Below are 19,262 nucleotides of genomic sequence, written 5' to 3'. Positions count from 1 at the left end.
TCAGGAATCAAGATATAGAAAAATCCCACATGTGTTGCATTTGGTTATTGTCTCTTAAGAGTTTTAATAGGTAACAGTGCCCCTTTTATGCCATTTACTTTTTTCAAAAAAATGTGTGTGAGAGGGTCTTAGTCCTTCAGAATGTCCTACATTTTGGGTTCATATGATTAGTTCCTTGATCTCTTACCTGCAAGTTTCCTAAGGACTGGTATTTTGATGTAGATATGTGTTCAAATCTTGTTATTGGAATATTTCCTAGGTAGTGCCATATAGTTCTTATTGCATCACTTCAAGAGGCAGGCAATTTCTCGTTGCACCACTTTTATAGATGCTAATATTGATCAGTGAGTCCTAGTGCTGTCAGATCATCCCTTTAATATGAGGTTCCCCTTCCACCTTTCTTCTTACAGTCTGAGCATTCATTGAGGACGTTTGCCTGGATCCATTGTTTCACTGGGAGTTGAAAAGCAGGGACTTCTACCATTTCAACCATTCTTTCTGCATTTAATTGCTAGAATCCTTCAATAAAGAGAAACATTCATTCATCAATTTTTTGTGTTCACCTGAAATAGAGTTCCTACAGAGCAAATATGATGAATATTGATGGTTATGTCCCTCTTTCTCTCAATGATCAGAATAATGAGTCAGGACCCTAGCAATCTTCAATGGTGAGAAATTCAATTTTTATTATATTGAACTCATGGGAGTTTAGGTATTTGATTTGTTTCAGTCAATTTGATGCCTCAGTTGTCCTATCTGTGGGAGCCTCTTCATATTGAGTCCTGACCCTGTGGCAGCTCCCAGTGTCACTGACCACTCCCAACTTTCTGGCTCCTCAGGACATCCCAGGGTCACCTGGTTCATTCCTTGGCCCAGCCCTGGAATCAGCCTGGATCTGCTTAGCGGGAAATTGTCCTTAGAGGCCACGAGCTACACCTGAGGGGATTCACCATTGTTAGGTTGTCATTGTCGCTGTGGTTTCCAGTACACAGTGCCAGAAATATTTATTTTCTTAGAAAAAGAAAAGTAATTCATTCGTACAAACTTATACTTCCAAAGAAAAGTTAAGATTGCAGATTTTTTACCTTTTGACTTTGGACTTACATACTCTTTTGTCTTACACTAAGGTCTTGCTTCATAACAATATTAACATAATTACTTGTTTAAGGTTAAAGTATACATTTAATAGTTTCAATATAACAGTAAAAACACTACCAACAATTAAATTATTGAAAGCAGTTCCAAATTTCTTTGCTGTTGTTTTTGTTTTGTCCTTAGAAAATATCTCGATGTGAATGTTGGATCATATTTATACATTTTAAAGCCACTGGAAGTAATTTTTTGCTCAGCATGGCTAGGTCTCCAACTTGAAATCCATCAGGATCGTTTGTTTCTATTTGTTTTCAGTTTCCAGGGGATTGATTTTTATTTCATTTTTTTCTTTGTGCAATTCTATAAAATATTTATACTTTGCAAAGTTAAACTATGAAACAAAAGTTCTCATTCCAATCCTGCCTCTCCCCTATAAGTAACAATTTTTATTACTTTATGTTTCTTCTTCATTGAATATTCTTATTCAATTCACATGTGTGCATGTGTATACATCTTGCCAAATAATAAACTATAAAAACCATCCTGTCCTCTCATTTTTTTTTCTTTTTATTATCTTTAACCAAACAATATACTCTGGAGAACTTGCCCATTACATTCCTTTTTCCATCTGTATTACACTGAAGTGTGGGGGTACTTTATTATTTTTTTAAATAATTAAACTTTATTATTATTATTATTTGCATTTGTCCTTGCCATATACATTTTGTTAAGTCGGATTTCTTTTTCTCAACATTTTATTTTAAAAATACATAAAAGTTATTGGTATAACCATCATTTATTCATTATTTCTTATTTCTTTAATTTTAATTTTAGATTATATAAATGTTACATCCAAAATATAGGGGATTCCAATATACCCCACCCCCTCCTGCTCCCACACTCTCCCCATTAACAACATCTTTCATTAATATGGTACTGTCTTAGTCTGCCAAAGTGGTGCCAATGCAAAGTAACAGAAATCTGCTGGCTTTTGTAAAGGTGTTTATCTGGAGTAAAAGCTTAGAGTTACAAAGCCCTAAAGAGTCCAGCTCAAGGCTGCTTTCTTTCTCACCAAAGTCAGTTGCCATGTGGTGAAGCAAGATGGCTGCTGGCCTCTGCCTGGCCTCTCTTTCCCTCTGGGCTCCCAGTCCTCTCTCCTGGGGAGGGCTTTTTCCTCAGGGCTTCTCTGTCGCCTGGCATGGGGCTCATGCCTTTCCGGGCTTTCCATATCAGTCTCAGCTCTCTCCCCAGCAGTCTCTGTATGCTATTAGGTGAATGGCTCATCTCTCCCTGGGGCTGCAGGGTCAAAAATGACAAAGGTCTCTCCTCTTCCACGTGTCTTCTGGAGAGAGTGTTCATTTATAAAGGCCCACGGAGGGGGCGGGGACATTGCCTGAGTGCCTTGCTGACATGGTCGAATCAAAGCCCTAATCTTAACAGGGAATTTCAGGGCCCTTTATTAGTCAGGGTTCTCTACGGAACACAATCAACAGAGATATCAGTAAATAGCATGAGATTTTATAAGTCTCTCACATGACTGTGGGGATGCACAAGTCCAGGTTCCACAGGCAGGCTGCAAACCAGGAGCTCTGATGAAAATCCAATGGAGGTCCTTGGTGAGCTTCCAGAAGCTGTCCAAAGACAAGCTGGGAAAACCTCTCTGAATGCAGAATTCTCTTCTTCTTTTAAGGCATTTAACTCACTGGATAAAGCCATCACTCACTGCTGATGGCAGTCTCCCTCCCTGGTTGATTGTAGGTGTGATCAGCTATCTATGCAATAAACTCATTGGTGACTAAGCCCATAAATGTCTTTGTATTACAGTTAGCCCAGTGCTTGTCTGACCAAACAACTGGGCACAATCTCCTGGCTGAGTTGTTACAATAGCCTAACCATCACAGACCCTCAACTGAATCCAATATGATCAAAGGGTGTCATACCCAGAATAGATTAGTTTATAAACATAATATTTCTCCTTTTGGGATTCATAAATAATCTCCAACTTCCACAGGTGCATTTGTTGCAATCGATGAACACATATTGAAGCACTGCCACCAAGCATGGTCTACAGTTTACATTATGGTTTACACGTTGCACTGCACAATTTTATAGGCTTTGACAAAATGTACAATGGCTGGTTTCTGTCATTGCAATATCATGCAGAACAATTTCAATGTCCCAAAAGTATCCCATGTTATATATATTCTTCCCTCTCCCTCCCTTCAGAACCTCTAATAACCACTGTCTTTATATTCAATGCTAAAAGTTCTTCCATTATTAGAATAATAATAAGTCTACTTTAGTCCATAGTTGCATTCCCCTCCTTATGTTTGTTCATTCCTCAGTCTTGAGGATTTGGGGATGGCAATGCCTACTCTGCTTCCAATTGAGAGTGGGCTTAGATCCAATGTGGCAGATGGTTAGAACTGTCTTGTTTACAATTGTAGACACTCTCTGCTTTTTGGGATGGGGGTTATCCATCATCACCCATTTTTTAGTTGTCCTGGGTGAGTCTGATGAACTGGAGAGTAGGTGTTGCTGCAACTCTGCTGAGATTCAGGGTTCAACCAGCATTTGAACAGCAGGGAGATTTAAGTCTCTGGGATATATATTTAATGGGTATAATGCTAATTACAGGTTCAAATAAAAGAAGCAGAAGAACCATGTGTGGGAAAATTATAAGTGAGTCTAATTCTGACATATGGGGGAGATAAGTTACCGTATATTCCAAGGTAAATCCCATTGAGCGGGTGCCAATATCCTGGGATTGGCTGCCCTGCCTGGAGTCTCCAGATGTCTCTAGAGCCCTCAGGAAACCCCCTGCTTGAGGCACTATTTACCATTTACTGGGGCAGATCTGACTAGTGAGATCTTTCTGAGACATGTAAATGTAAACTCTGGAATGACTTCCCAACTCAGTTTGAAATCTCTTAGCCATAAAAAACTAATCTGTACTTAATATTTCCCCATTTTGGTCAAGGTCTTTTTCCAAATGTATCACTAGCTGGTGCCTGGTAATAACCCCTCGGTGCCAGGGAGGCTAATCCCCAGGAATCATGTCCCATGCCAGGGTGGGGGGAAGGTAATGAGTTTATATGCTGAGTTTGGCTTAGAGAGAGGCCACATTAGAGCAACAAGGATGCTTTCAGGAGGTTACTCTTAGCCAATATATAATCCTAGACTAAGTTTCCATTTCAGAAGAACAAGGTTCATAAGTACTACCATCAATATCAAGGGCCCGGAGTATTGGTCTGTCGTCCTTCACTAGGCACTGCCCATGTACTGTAGAGATTCTTGCTACTCTATTATAGAATGTAGCAGGACTCCTCAGGATGGGAATTCAATTTCCATTGGTTATTGTGTGAGTCTTCACACAGTGAAAAAACAACCTGTGACCATATCATCACCTTCGTATTCCACAGAGGCATGCCTCAGGTGTACTTTCCCCACACATTATCTGTTTTCTTTTATGTGTATTGACAATTTCTTCTATGTGTTCCCCCAGGGTCTTATTCTTTTCTTTTTTTTTTCACTTTATTTTCCATGAAACTTCAGGTTACAAAAAAGTCTGTTTTCTTTTATGTATATTGACAATTTCTTCTATATGTTCCCCCAGGGTCTTATTCTTTCCTTTTCTACTTTATTTTCCAAGAAACTTCAGATTACAAAAAAGTCACAGAAAATACAGGGAATTCCCGTATACCACCCCCCAACACACACACTTACATACACATGCTCCTTTACCAATAACATCCTTAATGAGTATGGTACATTTGTTACAATTGATGACAAATATCGAAGCATTGCCCCTAACCATGGTCAGTGGTTTACATTATGGTTTACATTTTGAACCATACACCTTTATACATTCTGACAAAATTTGTAATGGGTTGTAGCTGTCATTGTAAGCTCATACAAAACAATAACATGCCCCCAAAATGCCGTATTTTCCAACATTCTTCCTTCCCCTGGGAACCTACTGCAACCTCTAAGTTTCAATTTGTGAATAATAAGGTTCATAGTTCCATGCATTAATATTGAGGGTTTAACATACTGGTCTGTTTTCTTTTATTAGGCACTGCTGATGTACTCGAGAGATTCTTGCCCTCCTATTTGAGAATGCAGCAGACTCCCAGGATGAAAGTTTAATATTTTCTTGTTTATTGTGTGGGTCTCCACCCACTGAGATAACACCCTATGACAAGATGAACACATTCATAATCCACAGAGGCATGCCCCAGGCGCAACCTATCCCACATATCCCCCACCACCAATGCCCTGCCCCAGTGACCCTCCCCTGCCATATTTGCCAGAAGAACATTCCCACCATTGTGTTTTCAGTCAGAGACCTACAAATCCCCAGAGTTCACCTATTCCTTATGCCAGCCCTCCCCCCAGTTCCATGGATAGATAGTCCAACCCAATTCCCCAACCCTGCTCACACTCACATTCCCACACTACTGACCCCACTCACTTCCCTGCATGACAGTATCCCGATCCACTGCCAAACCACCCCCGTGCACCTTATCATGGGTTTTTCCATACAATATCCCCCCACACACACACAGCAAGGGACTGTGTTGACACATTAAGGTTTATTCAACAGTCCCCAAATGATGGATACTGTAGCGATGTTTATAATCTTCTGTTATCACATATAATCTTGCAATGAAAAGCTTACACATACCTATTTTTGCATTTAGGCCAATGTATCTTTGGTGTAGATTCATGGAAGTAGAACTGCTGAGATAAAGGGCATATGCCTGGGTCACTGGGCTGCATATTGTTGAATCCCTTCCATAAGGGTTTGTCTATTTGTCAGTCAAAGGGGTGGTGGTGCAAAGTACCAGAAATCTGTTGGCTTTTATAAAAGACATCTATTTAGGGTAGAAGTTTATGGTTGCAAGGCCATAAAGAGCCCAACTTAAGGTACCATAAAATGTATTTCTTCACCCAAAGTCTATTGCCATATGAACCACGCTACCTCATTTTTAAAAATTTATTGAAATATATCACTCATAAACATACATAAACAATAAATGTATAATAGTTGTGAACTTACAAAACAAACGTATATAACGTCAAACAAACATATATAAATCTCACCCTACCACCAATAACTTGCATTGTTTTTAAACCTTTTTAACTAATAATTAAAGAGCATTGTCAAAATATTACTATTAAACAAAGTATTTTCCCCTAACTAATCCGATTATTATCTTTATATCATTTGTATATGAACACACAAACAATTAAGTGTATAGTAAAAATTATGAACCTACAAAGCAAACATTCATAGCATCATAGAGGGGTCCCACACATCAACCCTCCACCATCACCTTGCATTGTCTTGAGACGTTTGTTACAAAGTATGAAAAATCACTATCAAAATCTTACTATTAATCATAGTTTTTATCTTATATTTGGTGTGTTTTTCCCCCAACCCAGCCTATTATTATTTTTTAAATATATTTTTTATGACAGAAGCTGTAAACTTACAGAACAATCACTCACATGTGCAGAATTCCCAAACAACACCCCTCCATCGACATGCCAAAATATGGTATGTCATTTGCTACACATAAAATAATATCATCTGATTGTTACCATGTCCATAGTGTACATTTGGCTCACATTTTCCATACTGCCTCAGTATCAACACAGTTTATCTTTTGCATGGATGCAAGAATATTATATTATTAGTACTAACCACAGTCCATAGGTCACTCCAGCTGTATATTTCCCATGCTTCTCCACATTCCCAACACCCTGCAGTAGTGATATACATTTGCTCTAGTTAACAAAGGACACAACTACAATTCTCATCCACCTCTTGGTTTACTGTGCTATCCAGTTTCTAGATTATTCTCAACCATTCTGTCTATTGGCATTTACATAACTAGACTACCATTTTCAGTCACATCCCCATTTATAAACTAGCTGTTACTCACTGTGTGTTACCATCCACTCTATACATTTCCATACTTTTACATTAAAGCTGTTTAAAACTTCTACATACATTAAATATCAGTAGTCCACTCAATCCTCCTCTTATCTTCTTTAAGAATCCACTACCTACCACCAAGGTCTTGAAGATATTTTCCAATAATTTCTTCCAGAAGTTTTGTGGTTCTTGCTTTTATTTTTAGTTTTTTGATCCATTTTGAGTTAATTTTTGGATCAGGTGTGAGATGGAGGTCATCTTTCCTTCTTTCAGCCATGGATATCCAATTCTTTCAGCACCATTTGTTGAATGGATTGTTCTGCCCGAGCTGTGTGATTTTGACAGGCTAGTGAAAACTCACTTGACCATACCTGTTGAGGGTCTGTTTCTGAACCATAAATTTGGTTCCACTGGTCTATTGTGTCTGTCTTTAGGTTAGTACCATGCTGTTTTTACCACTACAGGTCGGTATTATGATTTTTTTTCTTTTTTCTTTTCTTTTCTTTTTTTATTTTATTTACTTTGTAATAATATTACATTAAAAATATATATATATGAGGTCCCATTGAACCTACCTCCCCCACCCCTCCTCTCCCCCCACTCAGCAACACTCCCTCCCATCATCATGACACAACCATGCAATGGTATTATGATTTAAAGTCTGGAGATGAGGGTTCACTTTTCCTTTTTATGATGTTTCTGGCTATTCAGGACTCATTACCCTTCCTTGCCTCTATGGGACTTGCAGTGTAGTGTAGGATTCATACACTGAAGACCCTGGAGGCCAGGGAAAGGAATGGGAGGGCTGGATGGGCATGTGGGCCTGGGCAGCACTTACCCTACCACAAGGGGGCAGCCTTCTGCAGTTCCAACCTGTGGTTGTCAGGCTGGAAGGCTGGCCAGGGATACCGCATCTGCCAAGTTTTTGAGAGAAGTTGGAAGACTGCGTATTTATGTAAAATCCCCTGATTTTTAAATGTTAGTGACAATTAAAAATTTTTTTTTCACTAAAACACAATGTGGGTCAAACCGTAAGTGACTGTGGGACTGATTCACCCTGCAGGGTGCACCCCTCAAGGAAAGCCACCCCATGCAAAAAAAGTGCAGCCTGCCCAGGAGTGGGGCCAAACCCACAGAGAGCTGACGCAGCAAGATGATACAACAAGGAAGAGACACAGATTCCCAGTGCTGCTGACAAGAATATAAGTGGACACAGAAGAACACACAGTGAATGGACAGAGAGAGCAGACAATGGGGTGGGGGGAGGAGAAATAAATAAAAAATAAATCTTAAAAAAATAAAATAAAATATCTTTTGAATGCATGTATCAAAATTCTGCCAATGTTAAAACAGTCCATTGTCGTACAGCCGTAGCTTAGTCCTAGGACGCCAATGGCCAACACAAGTGACCCTGATCTGAGTCGTCCCACCACCTAAATACACTCAGATGACTTGGAGCTGCCCCAACAACTCCATCCTTTACTTCGACCTCTCCTCCTCCTAGCGAGCTCCTCTCTAAATGAAGATAGCAACACACGCCTCACAGGGCCTCTGAAAGGACCAAGTATGATCATGAATGTAGAGCAATGTACTAGCCAGGGTTCCCCAGAGAAACAGAACCAGCATGACATGTATTAAGAGATTTATTATAAGAAATTAATCCATGTCACTGTGGAGCTGGGATAGAAACCCTGGTCCAGTGATATCAAAGTCCTTAAGCAAATTTCCTAGGAGATATTACAGCAAAAGCCAAAGTTGACATAGAGGCAGAAATTATTCTTCTGTCCTCTGACACCCTCACTTCTGGCATTTGAGTCCTCCAAGTAGTGATTGGATCAGGAGATTACTCACAATCTGATGGCTATCTCCTTTGAATGTTGTTTGTGCTGTCAACTGATTGTAGACACAGATCCCATCTACCAAATACCCTCATGGAACAAGCAGACCAATTTCAGTGCTCAACCAAACAACAGGGCACTGTGGTCCAAGTTATTTGACAGGTGAAGTTGACCATCACAAGTACAGTGCCCTGGACCTTTTTAAAATTTTCTTGTCCCAATGTTAGCAGAGCTTTCTCTCTTGAAGATAGGGCTAATCTGTTCCATTGTTTTTAGACTACCTGGTTTCCATTTAGTTCTCAGCCACACCCATAGAAAGAGATTACAGTAGAAATCTCCGAATTCTGAGAATTTTCTAGGTTCTTCTCAGGAACACGGAGGATCTTTTTAGGAATGTTTACATGCCCAACGGATGCCTGAGGCTGATCAGAGAGTATATAAGGAGCAGCTCTCCAGGGCCACTGCGTGCTGCACACCCACACTCTCCTGAGTGTTTGAATTTAGGAAGGAACATGAGGTGGTTCTGGGTCCTGGGGCTGGTGGCCCTCTCAGAGTGCTTGGTCACGTAAGTATGGGACAGCAAGCAGCATCAACTCTCCTTTGGGAATCTTTTCTTACCTTTTGAATCTCCAGCCTACCTACCAGGCACGGAGGAGGGAACGTACTCAAGTGACATCTCTGACCGTCCAAAGCTCAAGTCCCCATTTATTGCTGAGAAGCTTGCCATGTGCACAGAGGGGCCCAGGGGTCTTAGGGCACGCCTGCAGGGTGCTGGTCACACCGTGGGGATTGTGAATGGCACTCCCTGAAATTATTCAGTGTGCAGACTCTGCAGTTGTGAGCACAGAGCTCTTCTGGAGCAATGCCTCTCCTTCCCGCATTTGCTTCCAGGGCTGCCCTCTGCTCTCTCCCTGTGTTCCTGTAAATGTGTGTCTCTGCATCTCCATCTCTGCCTCTGGATCTTTCCTTGTCTCCTTGTCTCTTCGGGTGTCTCTGTGAATCTTTCTCTGTGTAGTGTCTCTTATTTCTCTTCCCTCTTCATTTCTCTAATTTATTCCCCACCTTGGCCTCCACGATTTTTCTCATTCCCTGGGTTCCTCCCCCGTTGATCTACTCACAGGCCCAATTTGCCAATAACAGGCAGTGTGATCACAGCCAAGTGAAATTCTATGCAAGCTCCTCTACTGCTAAGAGGGAGAATGATCTCCACTCTCCCTCCCTTCCTGGACTGCTTTGAGAAAGATGCAGAAATGACAATAGCAACAAGAACGGCTGTCATCATGGAGACCCACCAGGTGTCAGGGGCATTGTCACTTAATGTTCAAAACATGCCATGGGAGGAGGGTTTAATTATCTGTCTTTCTACGGATAGGGAAATTGAGCTCAGAAAGGACTTATTACTTGCCCAAGATGATGCCATAGAGTCTGAATTCAAGCCAAGGTGCCTTCTGTTGGGTGGACTGTGCTGAGAATAAGATGACATTCACAAAAACGTTTGGAAATTACACAGCACAGTTCTAGTGTAAAGTGTGACCATTTCATTGGGGCATCTGATGGCTGTGTCTTATCTGTTTCTTTTATGAACACTGGGTTGAAGGATTCCTCTAAAGAAGGCCAAATCTATGCGAGAAAGCCTCAGGGAAAAAGGAATGCTGCGAACGTTCTTGGAGAAGCATCTTTGCAACCTGGAATCCGCGTCTGATGACATGCACTCAGACCCGGGAGTGCCTTTTGAATCCCTGGGGAATAATTTGGCAGTAAGTGTGCTCCCCAAGGCTCCCATCCAGCACTGGGATTTTTCAGGCAGTGGTTCTCAGGATGTCAGGGTTAGGACTCCTGCCAGCAGACACCTTGGGAACAGGGACCCCATCCCCACTGAGAAAGCTCTCCCACCTTGATGGTGTCTCAGGTGATGGGCCAAAAAGCAACCAGAGGACAGGTAGACAACCATTTCTGTGCTGACAATATTTACCTGTGAGCCACATGGAGATTTGTTTGAGGGACTTTTTTTCTTTCGGAGCTAAGGAAATCACTGAGCTAAGAGAGCCTCATCCACAGGTGAGTCATGTCTGAGCAAATAACAACAAAACACACTGCAGGGGAAAGTGATCTCCTACATCTGGGGAGCTCACCCTCTGCAGGCCGAAGAGTCACACCCATAAAATCTATACAGCCTGTGTGGTGTCCCAGGGTATAATAAACTGACATTCTGGTTATTGGCATTGAGTATGAAAATCTTTGTCACAGCTTCAATAATTTATACCCCAGCCAGAGACAGGAAAGAGGAAACAAATGCCAAATGAAAGAGACGAGTATTAATATTAAGCGAATTGATTTGGGGGAAGGCAAGAAAACAGGAACCTGGGGTGACCTAGCAGGGCTGCTTGGAGGAGGAAAGATTTGAGCTGGGCCTAGAAAGGGGGAAAGGATTTGGAGAACTGCATGGAAGCCTGCAGAGCTTTTCAGATGAAGACACTGGCTTGAACAGAGTGGGGCAGCTGGAGAGTGAGCTCGGAGTCCTCAGGGCACCCCACTGATGGCAGGCACCTGGGGACTGGGGTGGTCAGGGGCTGGGCCGTTCCTAACTGCCCTTCTGCCTGGCAGCTGGCCTACGTGGGCACCATCAGGATCGGCACACCTCCTCGGGAACTCAATGTCCTCTTTGACACCTGCTTGACCTACTTGTGGGTGCCCTCGGTCTCCTGCTCCAGCCCTGTCTGCTGTGAGTGCCTGGCCCCTGCCCCGCCCACGCCCCCTTCCTCAGGCCTGAGCAGCCCCTGACGCCAGCCTCCTGTCCACCCAGTCAACAACAACACCTTCGACCCTGGGCTCTCCTCCACCTTCCTGAACACCACGAAGCCCGTGTTCAGTTTTGACAGAGGGAGCAAGTTGGGATTTGTCGGCTATGACGTTGTCCAGGTAACAGGGAAAACGGGGCTCAGGTGGGGCTGGCCGTGGGCACCTACGGCTGCTTACAGGACCCGATGCAGAGTTGCTGGTGTGCCCGTCTTCCTCAAAGACCCCAGCAGCTGGCTGCTGCCCTGTGGGGCCGTGTCCCTCCCTGGGGACAGTGCTCCTGGGGATGCACCAAAGCTTCCAGAAGAGCCAATCCAGAAAGGGGGACCCTCAGGCTGGAGGCCTGGGGAGGCTGATGTCGCAGGGAGCAGGGAGAGGAGGGCCCACCTCCCCTTTACACGCCCTGCCTGTGCCAGGCTCGGTGCTGAGGGCTCTGCTTGTGGTCTCTGTTTAATCCTCCTGCTCCCCCAGATGTGGGCAGGCAGGATTATTAGCTGCATTTTACAGGTGAGGGAGCTGAGGAACAGAGAGGGGAGTGGTCTGCCTGAGGCCACCCAGCTGGTCGGTGCCCCAGCTGGGATGTGAATCAGGACTCACAGAGGAGTGGGGTGTTGTCAGGAGAGGACAGAACCAGGCTGGAGCTGCTGGGGTTTCGCCGAAGGCTGCAGTTGGGGTGGGAAAGTAGACCAGCCCCCTGCGGGAAGACCCTGCTAAGGTCATTACTTTGGGGACCCTGGAGCCTTGGAGAATTTAATAGAGACCCTGGGCTGCCCCCCCACATGCCCAAGTGCAGACACACAGGCCCAATTTTACACATATATTCAGGGGCACAGACAACCCTGAATGCCCCCCACAGAGAAGAGTGGAGCCTGCTTCCAAACCCTGAGTGCAAGGGGGGCAGGGAGGCGAGAGGAGCAAGCCTGGCCTGGACTCGCTGGAGACTTTCTACTTAAGAAAATTCTAATTTTCTAAACTCACAGACCATGTACAAAAGCATGTTTGCTTCAGCGGAATTTTCCTGGGAAAGTTAACTGCTACAAACTATAACGTCAACAGAGCCCAGTGATGCTCAAAACGAATGGGGCCTGCCGCCTGCTCTTCTTGCTCCCAGGGGGACCATTTGAGGCACCCTCTGTCTTCCTTTCGGCTGTAACAAGAGAATGAGGCCTACGGACTAGGGTTGGGTGGGGGGAGGGAGGTGCAGCCTAGAGGGAAACCTGCAGTGAGGGAGCACATGTGGCTCAAGCGGTTCAGCGTCTGCTTCCCACAGGGGAGGACCTGGGTTTGGTCCCCAGCACCTCCTGAAAACAACACAAAATAAAAAACAGAAAACTAACAACATGCAAACAAATTGAAAAGAAAACGACTCAGGGGACCTGATGTAGCTCCCTGGCTTAGCGCCGACCTCACACATTCCAAGTCCAGGGTTCAAGTTCAATCCCAGTTTCTAGAACCTCAAAAAAAAAAAGAAAACAACAACACACAAAACCTGCAGTAAGGCGCACAGGGAAGCCACATTCCTGGTATTGAGGGGCAGCCTGAGGCTCATCCAGGCTGCAGCCCCTATCCGTGGTGCCTGTGGCCTCTCACCATCTCCCTCCCCGCCCAGCCCCTGCGTCACCTCCCCAGCCTTCCACTGAGACCCTGTAATCCCCTAGGTTGGCAGCCTTGTCATCCCGTCCCAGGCTTTCGGCCTGACTCTCCATGAGGTAAGCAGCCTAGATGAGAACGAGGACTCGAAGGAGGCTTGCAGCTTGCTGGACTACGGGGATTTCGACGGCGTCCTGGGCCTGGCCTTCCCCAGGCTTAGCTATCGTGGAGCCACACCAGTCTTCGACCAACTGTGGGAACTGGGATTCCTTTCTGAGAACCTCTTTGCCTTCTACCTGAGCAGGTGTGGCTGGGCTAGACCTGCCCTTTCTCGGACTAGGCGGTATGCCCTGTCCAGTTTTATGAAAAATTATACTACTTGATTGGGAAGTTTCCTTAGAGCTAGTTGAGTCCAGAGGTCTGCAAATGGAGTTGTTAAAAAAAAAAGTTTTATTGGAATGTAGTCACGATTGTTTGCCACCTAAGGTCTGCAGTCGTTTTGTGGTTCAGTGGCAGAGTAAAGTCTTTGCAATAGAGCTAATGCAGATGTGCAGCTAAAATGGGGTCTACCTGGCCTTTGCAGCAAACATCTACTGAGCTCTGTGGGAGGCTCAGCAGAAAGCGAGGCTCAGAGAGGGGCTTGTCTCAGCTTGTCCTGTCAGTACTGGGAGCCAGAGGATTTGAACTCAGCTCTTGGGACTCGCCTCATGGTGGATGGTCAAGCATCAGCAAGTCTCCAACCACTGGGCTTGTTGGCAGGAAAAGCTGAAGTCCCTGCCTGCCAAGGGTCTCATGGGGGGAGCTAGTGGAGGAAGCACTGGCAAGGGGAGACCCCTGATGGCAGACTGTGTCTTTCCCATCAAAGCTATGATAGAGCCCATCTGTTAGGCGGCCGGGGAGGAGAGTGGTTGGGGCTGGGGGCTCCGGGGGCCTAGTTCAATTCCCATCTCTGTGACCCTGCACTTCTGCTCTCCCTGGCTCTGAAGCCCGACTCCCCTCCCACCTCTGCTCTCCCTCCCATTCCCTCCCTTTCCCCATCCCTCAAATGGGGTTGTCCTGCTGCCTCTGCACAGGCCTGTGAGTGTGTGCAGAGGGCGTGAGCAAGGACAGCCAAGCCCTCGGAGCAGCGCCGGGCGCGCGGCTGCTCCTGAGACGCTGCCGCTGCTTTCCTCTCACCACGAGCCCTTCTGCCCCTGCCCCTCCAGCGAGGACAAGAAGAACAGCAGCGTGCTGATGCTCGGCGGGGTGGACCCCTCCTACTACAGCGGGGAGCTCCACTGGGTGCCCGTGAGCAGGCCTTTCTACTGGGAGGTGGTCCTGGACAGGTGAGGCCCCCCAACTGCTTCCTCTGCCACAGGAGAAGCTCTACACATGCACACACAGAAGGTCACAGACACACTCAGCCACACAGGGACATGCATACCCTGCCCAGGGTTTCCTGATTCCTCCACCCCTGCTGTGGTGGACCAGCCTGACCTTGGAGTGCTAAGAGAAGGGGAACGGGAGCCCCCTGTTCCTGGGAGGCTTAGGTCTCCAGGAAAGAGGCTCCAGCAGTGCAGAGGGGGTGGGGGCAGGCGGGAGGTGTGGTCCAAGGACCCGAAAGTGCAGGTGAGGCATTCCAGGAGAATCCCACCAGCCCACATGTGGTGGTGAGAGGGGTTCCAAGCATCCCAGATTGCCCATTTGAAAAAGTGTTTGAAAAAGTCCTGGGCAAATTGGGACAAATTTGTCACCTGGGGAGAAGAGGCCCAGCAATGGCGTGTGGTCTGCTTTGTGCATGAGATCTGAAAGCAAAGACTACAAAAGGACCACCCCACATGCACACACTGTCCCAATGCTGGAGCCATGACATGGTCAGTAACCCAGGAATCTGGGAGGCCTGAGAATTAGGGGACAATACTTGATCAAATTCTATGTGATGCCAAAATGTTTTTGGAGGCTCCCATAGCCCATCTCCTTCCCCTTGGGTGAGCTCGGGCATTGCCAGTGCAGGCCTCAGCACTCCCTCTTGGGCTCTCCCAGAGAGCATCAATCCCCTCTAACAGCCCACTATGCTGGGGGTCTGCTGGGGAGACCACCTCTTCCAGAGCAGCCGGTTTCCCCATCCTCCATCATTCATTGGATACTGGTCTCCAGCTGTCCTTATTCCTTTCACTAAGTCATTATTTCATTCATTCCCTCAACCTGCACACCTTGAGCATCCACTGTGTGCTCAGCACCCGGGAGCGGCAGAGAGGATACAACCTGCTCCTAGCGACCTCCCCATCTACTGGGGTAGATGCAGTGAAACAATGAGTCACATAAATAATTCCTCACTATGTGGATGTGTGCTAGATTCTAGCTCAGGTACCATGATAGAGAGGAAGAGAGAAGCCTGGTCTAGACAGGGAGGATGTCATCCCTGAAAAAGTGACAATTTACCTAGAACATGAAGAGTGAGGAGAAATTCTGCAAAGGGAGTGGGGGCAGTTCTAGGCAGGGAGACCAGCACATGTCAAGGCCCTGAGGCAGGAAGGAGCTTGGTGCCTTGGAGAACTGAAAGCCACTCAGAGGTCAGCGTGACAAAGCAAAGGGAAACAGAGGGAGTGGGGCATGAGCAGAAGGGCTGTGCTGGAGGCAGCAGGAGGGGAGAAGCAGTCGAGGGACTGGAGAGTGACCCTGATGCCTGCTTTGTCCCCTGTCTCAGCGTTTCCATCGACGGGGAGGTGATTGCTTGTAAGCATGGCTGCTGGGCCATTTTCGATACCGGGACTTCCTTGCTGCATGGCCCATATGACTCTGTCCTCAACATCCACACAGTTATTGGAGCAGAGCTCATCGACGACAAGGTACAGGGGTCATTCCAGAATGTCCGGTGAAGACTCTCCCCGCCTGGAGTCTCTGAGCCAACCTTTCCCCCTCTCCCTCTCCTTCTCTGACAGTACATCCTCGACTGTGGAACCATCAGCTCCCTGCCCGACATCACCTTCACCATCAATGGCTCCCACTACCCAGTGCCAGCCAGTGCCTACGTCTGGCAGGTGAGGGGCAGAACAATGGCTGGTCCTCCAGTCCTAGGACTTGCGGGAATGGCTGGATGTAGCTGAGAGCTGGAGGTCCCTGGTGGCCAAGTCATGCCATTGCAGACTCTGCCAAGCCCACCCGGCTGGGCTGGGACATCCATCATCCTTAGATAAATACTGAGCCATCACCTGTGCCAAGGCTAGTTCAGATATAATAGAAAGAAGGACAACAAGTTGCTTCCAGGTCAACCAGAGATTTCAGATACGCGAGCATGGAAAGTAGCTACAGCATTCCCTGACATGAGCCCGAGTCTAATGACAGGTATGGTTGACTGGGCACAGCCATCCTGTGCTGTCCCAACATTACTTTTAGGAGTGCCCCTTATGTCTCAAAATTGTTCTGGACTGAAGGATATATTATATGGTCACTCTAGTCCTAGGCCTTAAGGAACGTCACCATGCCAAGCCTCAGTTTCCTCCTCTGTCGAGTGGGGTAGCAGCCCCTCCCTTGGTGGATGCACAGTGACCACACAGGCCCTGGCACATACATGACGCTCCATAAAGGTGTCAATGGGACATCTCCATGGGAAGCAATATGGGTTAAGGGAAAGCTTTGAAGGAGAGAGATAATCTTAAATGAAAGGGGTTGTTGCCCCCGCCTTATGAAGGCACAGAGGAGGCCGGCTTGGACCCGTGCAGGTCTGTACTGGGCTCCATGCAGGGAGCTGTGTGATGCAGTGGCCAGGGGCAGATGAGTCAGAAAGGCAGGATAGCATGAGGCCTGCAGGCACCGGGGGCTCCAGGGCCAAGGGGAGCACCAGGAAATTCAGCTGAGCAGCCTGAACTCACCTAGGAGGGGAGCCTGGGCCCAGGACGGCTGCTGGGTGGAGGCTTCTGGAGCTCAGGCTGAAAGGACAAGTGGGGTGCAGGGGAGAAGGAGAGCATTCGCTGCCCAGAGAGCAGCCTGAACAAGGAGGAAGAAAACAGCCCCTGGACAGGTGGGAGAGCTACAAGCAGTTCCTTGGTCCTGGGCGCGGGAAGGGGAGAAGACAACCGGCTTGAGCAGCTGCTGTAGAGAGCCACTTGGCACATAGGAAAGGAAGGAAATAAACCTGGGGAGCACAGAGTGGGGCATACAGAATGGGGGAGTGAGGAGGCAGGTGAGGGCTCAGGCTGACCGGTGAGTGTTTCTCTTTTCTCCAGAGGTCTTCGGGCAGCTGCCACAGCAACTTTGTGGGGAACGTCGTCTTGACCAATGATACGATATGGAGCCTGGGCAATGTCTTCCTGCAGCTGTATTTCTCCGTTTACGATCGGGGAAATAACAGGATTGGGCTGGCCCCTGCAGCGTAAATGCTGGGGCCTCTCCAGCAAACACGCAGGCCCATCCCAAATACACACACATGAGCACGCTCATACGGGTGACCGCTGACCAAGGAGACTGCTCTGACCTGCATTTGGTGCTCTGTAAAGCCTAATTCTCAATGGAGATTAAAGGTTTTTCCACAGTGGTGCTGCTCAAACGTTTGCTTCTCTTTGGGTGGGAGAAACACAGCAGAGTGGGCAGGAATCTAGAATCTTGAGCCTAGAGCACAAAGTGAGACAACCTCCTCCAATTAGTTTAAATGGAAAGGGGCATCCTTAGAAGAAACAGAGGTTGTTGCAGGAACAAGGGAAGGTCCAAAGATCGAATCCCCTTTCTGACACCTGTTGGTCATGTGACCTTAGGTGACTTCATCTCTGGGCTTCACTTTCCTATTCTATGAATTTGGGATAAGAATGGTCTCTTTTGGGGGTGTTGAAAATGTTCTGAAAGAGATTTAATGATGGTTACACAACTCCATACATATACTAAAACCCACTAAACAATATGCCTTAAGTGGATCCATTTTATGATGGGCAAAACATATCTCAAAATCTGTAAAAGTAATTTTAAAATAATGGAAAATACTCCTCTTCTTAAAAGTTTCTACAAATGTGTCATTGAGTCCAAGGGAGTTATTACATAGAACTCAGAACAATGTAGAACCGTTGTTTGCTTCAATCCATTTTTTAGAGATTCTAGAATCTGATCAACATTTTATCAAGTAGAACATTGTGGATTTCTTTTTTGCTTTACTCACTGCAATTTATATGGACAAAAATCTTTCCTTTATACTTATTCTCCATATACTTCCAGGAGTGAGAAGATGGACCAAAGCATATTTATCTTACATCCTTTTCAAATAGAAACTCAGTTTAAACTCAGTTAATGAAGTATAGAGAAATCAAAATCAAAAGCATCAGCAGTTAATATCCCCCAAATACCTGGAACTTTTCAAAGTAAACTAAAAACCAAATTCATACTTTTTAAAAATACATTTTTTAATTTATTTTTAAAAGATACATAAATCACACAAAATTTTACATTAAAAATATTGGGGATTTCCATATATTCATACATTTTTTAAGCATTTGGAAATTTAAGAACTGCTGAGAAGCAGGCAAGGGTTTTTCAGAATTTTATTTAATAGAGGTGAGAAAACTGCAAAGAATCACAGTGTGCAATTTTTCTATGAATTGTGTGTCTGGTACCTTCTGAAATGGACACTGAGTGCATTGAAAAATGCAATTAAGAGGCAGCTATCTTAACTAAACCACAGCTGGTGTTTTTGCTGCTGTTTGACCCTGTTAGGGAAACCTCAAGATGTCCAGAACACTTGCATCTCTTCTGGGAATCTACCAATGTCAAAAACAGCAGCAGATGCCATCAGACACAAATAAAAATTCATTGAAGTGAAAACAACCAAACCATTTCAGATCCGCAAAAGCTGACATAAGTGAAAAATATGAATTCTAAGCAGACTACTCTAGTTAGTGAGTGTGATGAAAAATCAGTTACATAAAGTCCAAGACTCAACAATTGAGCTTTGGCTTGGTGAGCTGGTCTCCGAACTGCTGGGCAGGAGAAAGATGTCGAGGTGCTCCCAGACTCACTCTTTACATATGCTTTACTGCGCC

General features: G+C 45.7%; 1 protein-coding gene across 1 annotated transcript; it reads left to right on the top strand.

Moving 5' to 3' along the window:
• Positions 1-9,328: 9,328 nt before the first annotated feature.
• On the top strand, positions 9,329-17,773 carry LOC101444599 (pregnancy-associated glycoprotein-like). The gene is made up of 9 exons (XM_004446471.5): positions 9,329-9,439; positions 10,472-10,631; positions 11,479-11,596; positions 11,678-11,793; positions 13,329-13,564; positions 14,466-14,585; positions 15,947-16,088; positions 16,182-16,280; positions 17,466-17,773. The coding sequence occupies exons 1-9, from the start codon at positions 9,387-9,389 to the stop codon at positions 17,613-17,615; spliced, it is 1,194 nt and encodes a 397-aa protein (XP_004446528.2). The 5' UTR covers positions 9,329-9,386; the 3' UTR covers positions 17,616-17,773.
• Positions 17,774-19,262: the final 1,489 nt, after the last annotated feature.

Source organism: Dasypus novemcinctus, chromosome 10 (assembly GCF_030445035.2).
Source record: "Dasypus novemcinctus isolate mDasNov1 chromosome 10, mDasNov1.1.hap2, whole genome shotgun sequence".
NCBI lineage: Eukaryota > Metazoa > Chordata > Mammalia > Cingulata > Dasypodidae > Dasypus > Dasypus novemcinctus.
This window is presented reverse-complemented; position numbering and strand designations above follow the sequence as displayed.